This window comes from Aptenodytes patagonicus, chromosome 1, assembly GCF_965638725.1.
Source record: "Aptenodytes patagonicus chromosome 1, bAptPat1.pri.cur, whole genome shotgun sequence".
Taxonomy (NCBI): domain Eukaryota; kingdom Metazoa; phylum Chordata; class Aves; order Sphenisciformes; family Spheniscidae; genus Aptenodytes; species Aptenodytes patagonicus.
In genome coordinates this window covers 160,845,767-160,862,611 of record NC_134949.1, presented here as the reverse complement: position 1 = coordinate 160,862,611, position 16,845 = coordinate 160,845,767, and the positions used below count along the sequence as shown (strand labels likewise).

The window sequence follows — 16,845 nt, the reverse complement described above, 5'->3', positions numbered from 1 at the left end:
CAGCATCCACTGTTTGTCTGACCAGTGTGAATCAGAGCACATTTTCAAAGGCAAGTCCCCAGCAAGATGGATTTGTTTTTCTGCATGATTTGAACTATTATTTTAGCATTCTCAAGGGCATGAGCCGAGACATTATTTAACCCCAAGACTTTAGGCACTGGTGCAACATTTGCTATATCACCAAGGTCCATAACGGGAAGTAAGTTTTAAAATAGCAATAGAAATAGTCGCAGACAGTAGGATTACATTGCATAAGAATTAACATCATCAGAACCCATGTCTGAGTCTTCCCCCAGCTGGGACTTGCCAGTAACGATCTGACAACCCTTTCCAGGCTGGGACTGCCAGCTGGGGGGTCCTCGCAGCTGGTGGCAGGGGCTAGGAGCCAGGGTCAGCTCCCACAGTTGTTCTCCAGCTAAGCAAAACTGTAAGTGCAGGGCTCTAGCACTTAGTCTTTTCCCTCTTTCCTGACTTCTTCTTTTTCTAATACCAGTTTTTGACAATCTCTTCTAATCCCTGGCTTCCGGGATGTTTCTTGCCCTGGTTTCTACTCCAGCCCCTTGGGATCAGTCATGCAGCCTTCACTCCTCAGAATCACTGTTCCATTTAAAAAAAAAGGGATAAAAACACAGACTTCCTAGGATAATTTTAAGCTTTTTACCTTCTTCTCACTTTCATTTACACCTCTTGCTATTTCCCAGTTTTCTCTAAGTATTTCCATGTTGATTCTAAAAATGCAGCTGTTCTTAACAAAGATATAGCCCCAGTCTATTATAGACTTCAGATAAAAAAAAAATATGATAGTTTCAGTAAAAAACTTCACAATTGCTCAAGCAAAGCTGTAATACTACAAGCATTTACGTAGTTTTAGTCTTCCTTGCCTGTTCTTGCAAACTGTTAAAAACACACGTGTATTTACAGCTAAAAAATCTTCTGAGTTTTGGCCCTGAATACTGCTTGCACATGCATCTTGGCTTTACGGCAGCCAGAATTTATCCTTTTTTATTCTGCTAGCAGATAACTGACTTACCATTGCCATAAAAGGGACAGAGTTTCGAGCACAATACGAAAATTCCTGGAATGTTTGAGTCTACCCTCACTTAGCTGATTTTTCCCTTAATATGTGCACTATGAATACAAACCATTATGTACTAATTTTTATTCAAACTTTTGTTCTAATTCTTTACAGCCTCGTAAGTCCATACCAGCGTAATTTTTCAGCCTTATTTGGCTTTCATTACAATCTTAGGATTTATTTCAATGCTTTTTGATTATCAAATATTTCAACAGAAGTCTTCGATAGACTAGAAAACAAGTTTTCTTCCACCAGAAAAACAACTGGCTAATAAGACCAAAAGACTTACAATATCCAGTCAGCACATAGCTATCCAGTGAAAATGGGCTAATTTGTTTTATCCCTTAGCTACAACTGAAACATTTGTCATGACAAACAAAAAAAAAAAGAAAGAAAAAGCCTTTCTCGTTCTGGTATCTGTATACTAAGCTAAGGACCCCATAAATTATCTATTAAAATAGAACCAGCTAATAAAACAATACATTTCCCCCTAAGTTAGTGATTATTTGCATGAAAGATTACATACTTCGCTGTGAATTTCCAACATGAATATCTATAGAAATAATGCTCATGTAAGAACGGCATCGACTTTATTGATGAATTATAACACTTTCATCCACTAAACCATTTAGAAATGCTCTACCAGGTTCATGCCCCAGTGTTAAGACAACATTTTCATGTACAGAAGACGTAGCAGAGGGCCCCTTGGCTAGAAGGAAGGTTGACCATCTTGGTGAAACCACAGACCTCCCATGTAGCCAGAGAGATTACAAATCCCACAGCAGATGAGACAAACGTGGGCAGAGAAAAGGCTGGACAGTGTTTTTTAAAGGTGGTAGAGGAGATGCAATGTTAGTTGCCTCAAGTCATTTTCTTCTAGCAAATGCTAGGGTATTCCCTAAAATACCAGACTTCTGGCAGCTTTTAAAGAAGTTCAACATCTAGAACTGATTTGTGGCTTTCAACATATCTCAATTTAGAGATAAAGCACGGAGTCTGCAAACTCAAGCTCTCCAGCACAACTCCTCTGCTCCCACTTTAACAGCTTGACAGGGTTCTCCACTGGGGTGACAAACTTGACCTAAAAACTTATTTCTGAATCCCAGTTGTAGCATTTGAAATGTTCTTTAAGGTATACATTGTTATCTACAGATAGGATAATGGATAGTTTGTCCCATGCTTAATCTATAAAAGGCTGTATCTATTCTGAATGCAAAAGACCTAACTCACTAGGTTTTTAATTAAAATATTCTAGTTCTTCCTACTAACCCTTGTGTATTAAACTAATTCTTGTATTTATTTTATAACTTTGATAATTTCTTCCACCAGTTCCCTCTCAGCCATCTTGAAAACCTTAATTTCAAAATGCTGTCTCTGTCACTGCTACTAGCAGATGAAAGCCACAAAAAGATGAAAGAAAATGAATTATTACTTTGCAATTTGTTTACTCTGCACACTTGACAGCGCTTTGTGTTTTGTCCTTTACATTGTTCTGTTGAAGATGCACACCCTTCCTCAGACCCTGCAAGAGGCTGTTTGCCAGCAGCAGTAAAGGTGAAGGCAGCAGGAGTGCACACAGAGAGAAAAGGCAGAGGAAAGGAGGGGAATGGAGGATGTTTAGTAGTTCTTCTCTTGGATCCACCCAAAAAAAAAACCCCGAACTACATAAAATTCCATAAAAGTAGCTGAATAACTTTGCCAAAAACGCAGTTACACTTTTTATTAATTAGGTTGGCACAATGTTGGAAAACCTTACGCCATTTATTTCAGAATATGTGTGAGGACAGCATCCTTTTGATATGCTACGTGAAGGTAACATAAGAAAAAAGAAATAAAAAAAAAAGAAACCCCATCTTCTTCCAACTCTTCTCTGGCTTCCTTCATTTCATCTCCGGCCATGTCTTTTTTATTATGTTACTGTAAGGCAACCCAGGCCAAAAAAAAAAGGAGGGTTTTTTGCGGGCTGTGAGGCGAGGCTGACTCATCTCCACCCGAGCGGATTCCCAGGCTGCCGGCTCCCACGGCACCTGCCGCCTGCTCCCACGCCTCAGCACTTCGCACCAGACCTGCACTGACGCTACTGAAACACTCCAGCACAGGTATAAAAGCAGGACTTACAATTCTCACTGGAACCCATAAGTACAAGTTTTCAGACACTTGATGACTTGGCACATCAGAGCAGAAAAGGGGTATTTCCTACCACCCACACACATTCACCTAAGCTAGGAAGAGCTAATACAACCTTAAGGCTTACAATGTTTTCTGCCCGTGTTGGAAATGCGATGGAAGCAGGCACAATGTAAGAGGTTTCCTAAGAAATACATATTTGAGACATTGGATCAATCAAAGTGGTAATAAGTGAATCCAGAGCAGAACAGAGTATAGCAGAAGTACAAGGGACTGGAAACTAAAGTGCTTTTAAATATACACTACTGTACTTCTTTCTTCAATTTAGAAAGTTTATCCAAGCTCCTCCTTCTGTGAGAGTGGATCTCAGAGATAAAGGAAGGTTAAACAGTCATCTTCTTAGTCTTTGAAACATCTACTGAAACCTGCTTAGTTATATACTTATATTTTTCTCAATACTAAGTAGGAACTTAAAGCTAAAATGGACACAGTTTTTTTTATTAAATCTTTGATCATCCTTTTTCTGTTTATATCTGTCAGAGAGTAACAACACACAGCATATATATATTTATATATATATACATTTATATATTTTCTACTTATTTTCTTTATGAAGAACACATTTGCCCTTTACTGCAAGTCACTTTAGAATAGCATAATGATAGTAATTGACATATTGACAATGTCTTAATTTGTTCTGTATATTACTTCCACATTGTCCAAGATACTGCTATATAAAGACTCTTGGAGGGCTATTGCCACAAACTTTTCCAATGTATTAAATCACCAAGAATAATTACAGCCACTCACAACCCAGAGGATCAAAAATTTATCTTCCCGCAAACACCATTAAATTGCAGCAGTACTTCACACCTTCAGCTACTCACTAAAGGCACAGGATGCTATTCCAGTCATAGCCCATGCCCAAATTCTTCCCTTTGACCAAATTTTGCAAGGTGTTAAGGGCCTTTGTGATGGCAAAGTCCACGGAAATTCTGGGAAGGGAGCACTGTGTAACTTTTAAACACTGATGAAGTAAGTCAATTTATTCTCATGTTGAGATTGTTGAATCTTCCTTTGTTTAGTCTGGTTCTATAAAAAGAACAATATTCGTAAGCCTATCCCTAGAGATGGTTTCTGACATTTTTAAACAATTGTCTTAGCTGCCTGCAGCAGCTATCCTACATTTCTCTACATGATCAAGACAACTGACAGTACATACATCCAGCATAACCTCAGGCTTTATATAACCTAATTATATCCCAGGATTATATATGCCAAGCGGACGAGTTGCAATGAAGCACTGCAGTAGTCCTGAAGGCATTTGATACACACAAACGCTCAGAAAACTGTGCTACTTGGGATGACGGTCCAGGAACGCACTTGCGTGTGCCGACGCTCAACAGCTGACTCCAGGAACGAAGTTCATGGAGATGAGTCAGGACTGACTGCTCAGGGAGGCTCAGAGACCGCGTTCTCCAGCACAGCTGGCAGCAAACAGGTATGTGTTCCCAGAACAGCCTATCCTTCTCTCCTGACTCTGGCACCCTGTGCCGTGATGCTGTAGAAAAGGTGGCCAGAGGGAGAGGGGAAGCAGGCAGGAAGAACATCAGGGACAAGGATGTTCTCCTGGGAGCAAGGAGTCCCAGGCCTGCCCCCTTGCTCCCAGAAGTGCCCATGCATTTTGTTCTGTGTATATATTGACCAAATGACTCTCCATTGTTTCACTGATGGGGGAGACCAATGTCTCCCCCATCTCTGGGGGTTGACAGACAAACCCACGGCGGCCGCTTCCCCGGCAAGCGCTCCTCGCCTTGGGCTGGAAGGCCACCTTCCTACCCACACTCTCATGGCCCTCTGCGGTGCACCCTCAGCTGCTCCAGGTCTCATACCCCTTCCTGCCAAGCCACCTCACTCCAACAGGAAGAAAAGGGAGTGCTGTACTTCTCTTCTTCAGACCCTCCCGCACCCCACTATAGCCTGGCAGAGGGAACTGAACCCCATTTCCCTTTTCCCTGTGAAGCCTTCTAGCCCGAGAGGTGCTTAACTTTTTGGAAGTCATTTGGGTCTCTCCTTCTGGCCACATTTTCTGAATTGAAGTGACCATATCTCCATCCTGAACTAAAACCTGTCAGGGTTTGTTAGACGTGCTCTTGGTATTGACAAGTCCTTGAGGACGTGCAGGGACAAGGATGTCAAATGGCCTTAGGGGATAGGTCTCCCAACATCGAAGACAGTAGCAGCCCTAGACACGAATGGCTGCAGAAGGCAGGTGCCTAACCCAGCCTTATTTCACTAGTAAAAGCACACTCAAGCGAAGTGCTGTCAGTCATTCAGACTCAGTCATCCGACTTCTCTTCAGCCACACGCCAAAAGCCCAAGTCATTTCTTTTATCTGTTCTCGGTTTATCTGCCTTGTACTTCTTCATCTCAATAAACCATGTTTTTAACAAAAAAGGAGCAGAAAAATCGTTCAGATTAGTTGGAAGCAATTTATTTTTTCACTTTTGGCCTAGAATTGCGTGTGTCAGATTGCAGCCCCAAATACAATTTAAAAACAGGAGGAGTGACAGGAGGAAGGCGTGAGGGCGACACGGCAGAGCCGCCTCTGCCCAGCCATGGACGGGGCACCACATCCCAGACGGGGCTTACCCGGGGACAGGAACCTCCTGGCCTCCCACCAGTGCGTCCCCAGCTGCCACCACATGCTCAGCTCAAACAGCGCTGGTGGAATCAGCATTGCCCTTGTGGAAAAAATTATGCATGCTTTTATTATCACTGTTTTGGCCCGCCTTCTCCTAGTAGCTGGATAGAGCTTGCTGGCCAGAGCTCTGGCCCGGCTCCCATTTTGCCAACACTAAAAGTGGAAAGGGAGATGGGTTGGAATCTCAGAGAGACCGCTAAGCCTACCGCCAAGCGGCAGCGAATAGGGCATCTCCTCCGTTCCCGCAGCGTTACATGGCAGCCAGCCCACTTGTGTGGAAGGCGACTCACCCCAGGGCTCAAGCGCAGCTGGAAGATGTCGCTCCATTGCAGAAAGCACAGGGATGGGCGCTGCAGCAGCATCAACAAGGTACCAAAACGTGAAACTGGGTTTTCCATGGCATTGTCATCTCTCAACCAAGCAGTACTAATGTTAGGAAACAGACTTTCTTCAAAGGAAATGGCAGCCTGAAGAGCGTCAGAAATGAGAGCCCCTGCAGAGATCCATCAAAACAAGCTTCTCCTGTAACCGTCTCGTGGGAGCAGTCTCTCAGCCTGACCTGGAAACACCTTAATCTACTGCCCTGTCTTCCACTCTGCTCTCCTTATAATTTGAAAGTGAATCTCATGAGAAGAACGTAGAACAGTACAAAAGCCCAGATTAGCTATAATTAATATTTTAATTATAATTGGTCAGTGTAAAAAACACTGAGCTTCCAGTGCCACATCTGGATGCATTTTATAGTGCCACATTACAACCTGTGGGAGCTGCAACCGAGCAGCTCCCTTTTCTGTACTAAGGCACGTGATCCTGCCAGTAGCTGGCTCAAGGCTGGCTTTGCTACGTCAAATGCCTCTGTGAGAGCAGTCCTTCCAAATCTCCTTGTATGTATTTAATCACGGATATGTCAGTGATAAAAACAAATTTTCACTCTGCCAGCCCTGTTACACTGCAGAATCACCACCACCAACATAGCACGAGCTGCTTCTGCTACATTTGCATTCACAGGCACGGTCTCAAGTCTCATTTAGTTACCCTGGCACAACCACGATGCACATATGAAGAAAGATTTTTTTACTGTGAGGGTGACTGAGCACTGGCACAGGTTGCTCAGAGGGGTTGAGGAGTCTCCATCCTTGGAGATATTCAAAACCCGGCTGGACACAGCCTTGAGCAGCCTGCTGCAGCTGGCCCTGCTGTGAGCAGGGGATTGGACTAGATGATCTCCAAGGTGCCCTCCAGCCTCAGCGATTCTGTGATGAAGGCCGCAGGACAGTTAAGAATATGACAAGATTGTGGCTGCACAAATAAGATTTTTTTCTTTTTAAATCTAGCTAATATAAGCTATTTTGGGGAAGGAAAGAACCAGCATCATTTTTTTTGCAGGAGAAAAGCGGTTGCTCCGTTCAGCCTATCGCAAACAGTACTGCATACAACCTTGCCTACCACTTGTCCTCTTCTAACACAACTACTCTTTAAATGTAAACAGTGGGAACGCATTCGTCTGAGGACAATGTGAGCAATGGGCCAGCTCTGCCAGCTCTCCAAAAGCAGAAGTAAGAGGTCCTGCCCAGGTGTACAGTGGATCACACCCCCCAGCCACAATCACTCAGAGGCATCAGCCCGGCTCAAGGACCTCCGAAGAGAAGCCCCTTGACCACCATCCACGCCTGGTACGCTGCCAGCCAACAGCAGCCTCCATCGCCTTTTGGGTAGTTGCTAGTGACAGGCAACAGCGTGGAGCTGGGGACAATGCCAACAGAACTGAATTGGTTCAAAGGCCACCCATGTACGGCTGAAAGTTTATCTAAGGCAACAAAACTGCAAGGAGCTCAACTTCCACAGCATACTTGTGTTTCCCGGTGGCGCTGATGAAGAACTGTAAATCTGCAGTCAGCATAGCATAGAAAGAATGGTTAATTATGAGGACAACTTCATAATACAATTAACAGCTCCAGATTACATTTTAAGGAATCTCGATTTTAATAAAACAATCTATCCGGCACATAAAGGACACTTCTAAAACGGAACCTCTTCGGAGTTGCTACAGAAGACCTGAAATTGTATAATTGATATTAAAGCTTGTATCTTCTTTTAATAAGCACATCTTCCCTACCTAGTTTTCCATCTTTGATTGACAGTCATGGTTTACCCAATGACTTCACTTTACAGCGCAAGACGGGAACATTTCTCACAGACAGATATATATACCTCTAGGAATACCAAATTCAGAACTCAGATGTGAATCATTTACTTCAAAAGATTTTAATTAATTAAAATTAATTGTACCCTGAAAAGAATACAGTTTAATCAGCTTAATGCCAAGTGATGGGTGAATTGCCTAAGAGGTGCATCACCAAGTGATTTACTGCAATCACACTAAGCCTGATATTATCAGCCTGGGAGCAACAGATAAGACACGAGAAGTTCAGTGCATTTCTTACTTCAGTTGATTCAAGGCATACATACTGTCCCCATGGTCACACAGAGATACCAAAATTCATTATAGAACATAATTTCATCTGAAACTGCAGAAGAAGAGTTTAAAATAACCCTTTCCCGTACTTCCTTTACCGATTAAAGTGTTAATACAAGATCTTACATTTATAGCAGGAAGCACGACAAAAATCCATCTGCCCTTGCCCACTGAAGAGTTTTCTGCACCCCTGAATTTCACTACTCCAGTATCAACCTGACCAAATGCGAGAAAGCAAGGAGACACGAAAAGATGACCTATTTCAAATGATTATGTCAGCTGCCCTTCACCTAGAGGTACAAAAGGAACTACACAAATACTTCAGGAGCGCCAGGAAAGAGAGTGCTTTAACTTAAGGACAGCGGATAGCTAATAGCTCAGTGATAAAATTAGCTCCCTGAGCAAAACTTTCAGACTACTTGCATACTTTCGATTTTAAATGTCTGTGGCTGAATCTGCCTCCACGGGGAAAGGTGCCAAAACTCAACTTTAACCATTAACATCAGGATCCTTCCCGGTCTCCAGCCTACTGCCCATCGCGGGGGTCAAAGGCAGCGAGCACGGCACTTTGAGCCCCGGCAACCATCCACTTCCTCTTTTTGTTCTTTCCTTTTTTCACACGCACACGCACACACACACACACCCCCGACAAAATCTCACCTTTTTTTTTTTTTTACCGTGGAGACACGACTTGCTACTTTTAAGTCCCGGGTGGGTGCGCGCTTTACATTCCCTCCCCAGCCAGCGGCGCTTCTTGCCGAGCCGTGGGAGAGGGAGAGCGCGGCGGGGCCCGTCCCGCGGGGCTAGCCCGGACCCCCGCCGCCAGCCCGTCGTGAGGCCGGGGCCCCACGCGCGGTGCCGGCCGCCCCGCTCCGCGCCCGCGGAGGGCCGGCGAGCAGGCGCAGCCCCGCGGCAGCGGCGGGGCAGCCGGGCATCCCCGCCAAGCCCACCTGGCTGCTCCACCTTTCCGAGAGCGGAGGCCCGGCGCGGTTCAGGCGGGGGCAAGAGAGTAGGGATGGGGGCTCACTGCGCCGCCCCACGCCGGCACCCCGTCCCGTCCCCGCGCCTCCCCGGGAGAGGGTCCCGCGTGGGCACCCCCGTCGCGCAGCCGGGGGAGCCGCCCCCCCGCGTACTCACCGCGGCAGACACGGCGCTGAGCTCGGCGCTCAGCAGCAGCCCGAAGCCCAGCCAGAGCCGCATGCTGCCGCGCACCGCACCGCGCCGTCGGTCCCTGGGCGGCGGGGCGCCGGCGGCTCAGTGCGAGGCTCCGCGGGGCCGGCCCCACATGCGCGCCTCGCCCCTGCCTGGCGGCCGCGGCGCCTGCAATGCCTCGGGGGCGAGGGACTCGCCGCGCCGTAACCGATGGGCGGCGGCAGCCCCCTCTCCTCCCCCCGGGCGGGGACCCTGGGAGGGCGCAACCTCGCCCGCGCCCGCTCCCCGCCGCCCGCAGTTCCTCCTCCTCCTCCTCCTCCCCGCCGCGGGTGGGTGGCGGGCCGGCGGGGGGGGCGGGCGGAGGGGGCAGGCGCGCCGCTTCCTCGCCCCACACCGCCGCTGCCGCCCGGGAGGGCACGGCAGCGCGGCGCGCAACGGTGCGGAGCGGGCGCGGGGCCGGGCGGCGGAAGGGGCCGGGGCGGGGGAAGGGGCCGGGGGTGCTGGCTCTGCCCGGCCCGTCGGGGTCCGCGCCCCCGCGGGTGGCTGCGCGCCGGCGGGACGCCGCTCTCTGCGCCGTGCGGGGAGCGGCGCGACACCCCCCCTCTCCCCCGGATCGGCCCGGCCGGTGGGGCCGCTCCCTGCCCCGGCAGCGGCGTCGCCGAGCCCGGAGACCTCCGCCGAGGGGCCGGCGTTACTTGCGGGCTCTTCTCTGCTTTGCAGGGGCGGCCGTCCGGCGGGAGGAAGCCCTGAGCCGAGCCCCCGGGCAGGGAAGGAGCGAAAATGGACATCTCGCAGCTTCCCAGCGCACGTATTTTTGTTTGTCAGTAAGTAATTCCGCTCGGAAGGCTTTTGGAAATAACTCTTTTAAAGTCGTATTGTCACCTTTAACTGCAGGGTTTTACCACGTGCTTGTTTTGTGCCAGCTTAAAACAGTACCGTCCTTATTCACCTTTCCCTGCAGGGATCTGGGGCTTCTGCTGATCCTGATGGAAGTCGTGCTGTCAGCCGTCAAAGTGGATGCTGTAAGTTAAATGCCTTATGACTTTTACTGAGGAGAGGGGAGGAAAAAGCAGTTTCCTTGGTACCAGAAAGTGAGGAACTGCGTTTTCCTTTGCTAGATGGCTTATCTATCTTTCCGTTAAAGGAAACAACCAACAAATCATCTCTGCAAGCCTTACAGATTCCTGCCTTCAACGAAGTGTTTAGCAGAGTAGCGTAAGGCTTCAGTGTCAGGTTGTTTGAAGTATTCCACTGTTACTTTTGCTCAGGTCGGGTAATTTGTTAAAGCAATAGCAAAGCAAGCACCAGAACGTCTTCATTTTCATAAGAAAAGCACCAAGACAGGTGGAGAAGTTAACCTGCAGGTGAAATATCTTCGGTTAAGTACAGACCTCCTCTGAGGACTGAAAAGTTGAGGCTATGGCTTAATTTTACAGATCAGAGGCATGTTTATACATAAATTGTTTTTTAAATTAAATTGTTAAATCCAAAAACAAAAGTTAGTGAGTTAGATGCTATATGGGGGGTTGCGACTATCCACTTGAGGTGTTGGTGTAAACAGAAGATACTAAACTCTTGGGCCTTTGTCACAAGGATCTGAAAGAAGTGAGAGATAACATATATGGGAGTGGAACACTTGCCCATTATGAAGCTTGGTGAATTTAATGGGAAGATTTTCATTAATGCGAGTAGGCTTTGGGTCAGGCCTGGGTACTGCAGGCTGAAAGGTTGCTAAGGCGTGGCTTGTGGCTGCGTTTGTCAGCCACCGAGTGTGGGTAAGGCTCTGTGGTCACGTGCAAGCGGGACCTTGATTACGTTTTTTCAAAAGCTATCCTACTTACATTTTAATTCTACTGTCTGCAACTTTCACCCGTTTTTTATGACTGTGCACTCCTTATAGATACCTGATGTGGTTACATCTGTGTGGTGAGATGGCATAATATATTAAGGACTGGGAAATACTAGGGCTTTTGCAACAGGCGTTGTGACACGGTAATTCCGCGCTCAAGCTGCAGTTGGCACGTAGAGCTTGCCCGTCGGTCTGCGTGGCTGGTTGGTCTCTCCACATCATGGCTGAGCGAGAGCTGGCAGGCTGGGGACCCACAGCCCCATGGGAAGGGACAGGAGCGAGCACCTCGAGTGTTATGTGCTACTCTGCCATGTTTTGATTGAAACATTCTGCTGAGTAGCGCTGAATGGATGATAATATTACCACGCGCTATTGAAACCAGAGCGCGCTGGTGATGATGCAAGATAATGCAAGTGTTTTAGGCCCAGTAATGAAATCACTGGGATCAGTTGACATAAAAAGGTGGCATTTGTGGTATGACTCTTCTTTTTATGAAGTTGTGCTGTAGCATGCGTAGCATGATACCTGAGCTTTAGCTATAGCATGGGCTAATTCATTCTCCTTCATGTTCTTGCTTGTAGACCGCAGGCTGTGGCGTTAATATAGAGGTATACTGAAGAGGTGTTCGAGCTGCCTCGGTTAGTGGATGCAGTCTGGTCATGGCTGCTTGACTCTCCACATGCTGTTTTTCCCAGAGGATCTTGGAAGAGTAAATTGGCCTGCTTGGAGGTCTAATTTCCCTGATTTAACAGTTCCTAAGGTGGTGGCTGCGTAGGAGATGAAACACCCCAGTGAATGTGAATGAGGAAGTTTGGTCATGTTTCCATGAAAAATTAGAGCCGCATTGCCACCAAAATATTTATCCCATTTTCCACTCGTATGCTGCTCCCTTCCCTTGGCCAGCACAGGTCTTTCTGTAGTCATGTGGTGAACTGAATTGGAAAATTACTTGGTTAAACTAATCAGTACCCCAAAAGAGAAGAGGGTTGAGAGCTAACTTTAGCCTGGATCAGATCACCGCTTGTATTCATAGAAACTTGGGCTGGCACGGGACTGGGAGCAGGCAGCTGGGGGTGGGAGGAGGGGTGGGCTTGCTCCTCGTGGTGACAGCTCTGGTCGAGTGTGTTTGCAAAGTGACAAAGTAGGCACGTGTGGGAAGCAGCAGCACCTGAGTAATTGCAGGTGGGTTGCCGGCAGTTGTATTCTTTATATTGCAATCCTGTTTTTCACATTGAATCTCCTACTATTTGTTACGCAGATTAATGTGCTAATGTTATGAAGTTTTTTATTAGCTTGAATTAAAAAAACTGCTATGAATTATTAAAGTCTGTGGGACCAGATCTTAAAAGTCATGGTTCTGCCTGTGATGAGACAAGCAGAGCTGCTGAGTTTGAGACAAGCAGAGCTGCTGAGTTTGACAGCCATATATATATATGTGAACGAGTTACAGCTGCTGGAGTTAAGTGTTGTTGAATGAGTGAAATTGCACATAGGAAGAAACTGGAATGAGATTAAGGAGAAAGCCGGGAAGGAGGCAGAGAGAAGAGGGGAACTCAGAGCATTTGACTGTATGTCTTGCCTGGCAGGCTGCTGCTAGCTGTTAGGGAGACGGATGTTTCTCAGCAGAGAATGAAATGAGAGGAAGAAAAAGAAGGAGGATGTTTAGGATATCTGAGGACTGGGGAAGAAGAAATGGTGTCTCTGGCAAGAGGAGAGGATGCCGGTTGCAGGCCTGAAGAGAGCTAAGGAAGAGGAGTCCCTGAATGGAAATACTAGGAGAGACAGCCAAATGGAGTGGATCAGGCCCCGGTTATCTTTAGCACTCTTTGGCATACACTGGCTGGTGATGTTAAAGGCCTGAAATAACTTTGGAACTACTCTAAATTGTAGATTTAAGAATTCATGTGGCTTAAATAAAATTAAGTTGTGTTAACTGCCTGAAGTTTAGCGAAGTTTGCAGATTTCTTCTCCCTCTTTCTGTCCCTGCAAATATATTGCATCCAAAATATAATTCTTGGATTTTTTTTTTCTTTTCAGAGAGAATATAGCTTCCGCTAATGCTGATTTTTTTTTTCTTTTGTCTTGCCCAAAGCACACTTCTTCCTAAGTAGTTTTGTAACATTAGATTACTTTATTAGTGCCCCCTTAGTATATTTTTTAAACTGCCCCTAATGAAAATTACTCCCCCCCCCCCCCAAGCTACATTCTGGTGGGAGCAATGGAATCCCAGAAAAGAAGGGAATGACTGTCAGATAAAAGAAATAAAATTGAGAGAGAATTAGTTAGAATAACATTTGCAAAAATAACTACAAGTAACAGATCACAACTGACATTTAAGAAGGAGAACATACTTAGATATATAGCGAGATTTATATAGAAAGAAAATAGAGTCAAAGTAATGCATGAGATATAATTCTGTTGATTTCTGTGACATTGTAAGGGGATGTATTGGGGGGAATGGCATCAAAGGGGGAGAAGCAACAATCCTTAAAAACAGAGGATAAAACCAACAGTACTTTGTACTCCTTTCTATCGACTTCATAGTGAAATTAGGTTGCTGACATGGATGCCTAAGTTACCGCTCTAAGTTACAATGTGTCAATGCTCTGTGGCTATCTTACATCCAGGTTTTCCCAGATGTGTCCTGTTTTATTCCATCTGGAAACTTTTCTCTGGTTGAAACAGGAGGGCTTTTTACGTTAGCCCAGGATTTCCAGGCTGAAAGAAGCCAGGGTGGAGTAATCACTCGGCCCATCCTGCTGGGCATTTCCACTGTGAATGTATGCACTAGGATCACAGTGTGCAAAATGTAATAGTGCATTCGTGCTGCCCGGGTGGCCTAGGAATGAATCGACAATCTGACGTATCAATTTCTTCTGCCACATTACTTAGTGCGTGCCAAGTGAATCCATCTCTTCCTGTACCAGACTCCCTACCTGTGCGCTGCTTCAGAAATAGCTCTGCCCAGGAGATCCCCCCAAAAGAAACGTCGCAATCCTATTTTAGAACAACTTCATTTGAGGCATTTCCACACTGGCAGACATGGCTTACCTACGTCTGTTTCAGTAAGTGTACAGTTTGGCTCATCTTTGAGTAAAAGTGGTGTTCCGTAAGAAAATCGGACAGAATAATGATACCTTGCAAAAAAAACCAGCATTTTGGGGAGCCTCCCAGCATATCTGATCACTTTATTCAAAATTTCTTTGGACCCTGAAAGAATTATTGGGCAGTTCAGAGAGGACTCTTTCTACGTTCAGTCATGGAGCTGTGAAGAAGGGGCGGCTCCGTTAAAGAACTATGAGAAGTCCTGAGTGAAGGAGGTGGCATCCAGGAAGGCTACATAAGGCAAACCCCCTCGCTTTCACCGACACCAACAGCCATGCCTTGATCTGGCAGTGGTGTTTCCATGATGAGGGTCACAGTGCGCATCATGCTGTAGATGGGCAGCAGGATGGCCGCCCAAATGGGATTTTTGTTTTTTCTTTTATCAGAGCCAGGATTTCACCTGTCAGCATCATATGACGTCAGGCAGACTAACACACTCACTGCAAGTACTGCATACGTGGGAATGTAGTCATGGTCCATAGCTTTAAATTCCTTATTTCTGGTCCTTTCTTTCTCGTATGCTGTCTGCTCCACTCATCAGTAAGAGAGTTTCCTTAAATATCTCTTTCCCTTCTTGTTCTTCGAATTCTTCCTTGAAATTCGTTTTTGCTGCTATGCCTATGAAACCAATACTCATCCTAATTTCTTATTAATTAATCATTCTTCCTAGGAAGATTTCTTTTAAAAGCCATTTCGCTATGTCTGTGTGGATTAAATTAAAGAGACTATTCTTTGTATACAGTCATATCCTAACACTGATTCAAGTTGCTCATTCAAGGACTAAAGACAGGTTACACCAAAAGCAATATATTGTGTCTCCCTGGAGTTAGCGAGGAGGAGGAGGAGGTTCTCACGCATGTCCATGTTCTTTAATCTTTCAGTGCAAAGCCACACATAGATTCTTTACTCACTTTTTCTTGTGAGTAGGTCAGAAGCATGCTCAATGAATGTCTGCAGTAATATATTTGGAGTAATTCTATTTTTTAGAGTTATTAAATGGCGTATCATATAGTCATGCTGCATTTGGTAGGAGAAGAGACAGACTTCTGTCAGTTTCCCATATTTCTCTCAGGTTAAAATGTTGATACTGAGAGACAAGAACCCTGACAAGGTGAACTATCATGTAATAGAATGATCTTGTTATTTTTGTCACCTTACCCTAAAGGAAGCTGAAGCGGTTTCAAAAATTCAGCATTGCTTTTCCTTGAGCTTTTAAAGTAGCACATCTGGGTTTTATTGTGTAGTAATTGCACCGCAGGAAGTCTTTATGCATTATGGTACTAAACCTACCATGTATTTTTTAAATTTTGTGCAAGAAGTGATTTATAAGTCCAAACAGATTTGCCTTACCCAAAACGTAAAGCTGCATTGTGGCTTAGTAATACTATAACCAAACACATTTGTTATAAATATCTTAATTCAGTAGTTCAGAGCACAGTTTGTATTAGTGGATCTTTTTTTTCTTTTTGCAGTAATGAATTTCTTGTTTGAGACCAGACTACTCTTTATTAGTTTTTTGCTTGTGTTTTTCCAAGCCAAAATTTGGTCAAGGAGTGGAACATTCTTCATATTGTATTATACCGATCCAAGATCTTGGGAGAGTTCAAAGTTAATTTAGTAGCTTACAGTTACGATAACTTTGCTTGCCAAAGAAGGCAGCTTATCTTCTCTAACCCCTTCTCCCTTAGGAAACTAATGCCTTGCGCTATTCGCAGTACCTTGTTTGCTCCTAAGGAGCAAAAAGCACAGTGAAATTTGCAGTATTTCCTGATGTTTATCAACAGTTATTTTCTTTAAAATGGCAGCAGCTAGTTGACAGCAGCAGTTGACTCAGCTCACAGTGAAAGTATGTGATTTTTATCATGCAAACATTTCTGAGTGACTAAGGACTGACATTGTTGATTTTCACATGCCCTTTTTTGTCCATTTGGAAGCTGAAGGTGCTGGTGTGGATGACGACCATGCAAGGGTAACTCCTTGTTTTCAGACCCTAGAAACGATGTGTAGCAAGGGAAAAGCTCTCGCAGAGAAGTTAATGAGCAAACTTGCGTTTGCATGAGTAATTGCACATACTTCAGCTGAATCATGTTTTTGCAGCACAGTTTCCCCTCTTCGACAGGCTGCCGCATCTTCTGAACACATGTGGTTTTGCACCGTCTTTCAGTTTCTGCCTTTGCATTTGTACATACCAGGAACGAGGGGAGATGGGGCCGTTGTTTACTCAGCGGCAGCACGGGCTGCTGCCCTGTGTGGACAGGGGAGTCGGGAGGCAGGAGATGGGGGCTGGGGTGGGGAAGTGGGCAGGGCCCTCACCCTCCAGCGGGTCCAGGGGTGGTCACCGGGGTCAGACACAGCCC

At 45.8% G+C, this 16,845-nt stretch overlaps 2 protein-coding genes across 3 annotated transcripts in view; one reads left to right on the top strand and one right to left on the bottom strand.

The window, feature by feature from the left end:
• The window catches only part of COL4A1 (collagen type IV alpha 1 chain), a 135,425-nt gene extending 125,765 nt beyond the window's left edge, over nt 1-9,660 (bottom strand). Inside the window, exon 1 of the mRNA XM_076361127.1 lies at nt 9,520-9,660. Coding sequence (XP_076217242.1) covers nt 9,520-9,582 — 63 coding nt within the window. The 5' untranslated portion in view covers nt 9,583-9,660. The remainder of the gene's footprint in view (nt 1-9,519) is intronic.
• A 157-nt stretch (nt 9,661-9,817) lies between these two features.
• The window catches only part of COL4A2 (collagen type IV alpha 2 chain), a 154,394-nt gene continuing 147,366 nt past the window's right edge, over nt 9,818-16,845 (top strand). Inside the window, exons 1-3 of one of the 2 annotated variants that reach the window (XM_076361099.1) lie at nt 9,818-9,863; nt 10,255-10,358; nt 10,496-10,556. In XM_076361099.1, the coding sequence (XP_076217214.1) occupies nt 10,315-10,358; nt 10,496-10,556 (105 nt within the window). In that variant the 5' untranslated portion in view covers nt 9,818-9,863; nt 10,255-10,314. Of the gene's footprint in view, nt 9,864-9,915; nt 9,972-10,254; nt 10,359-10,495; nt 10,557-16,845 lie in introns of those variants that run through there. The other variant, XM_076361091.1, reaches the window with a different exon arrangement.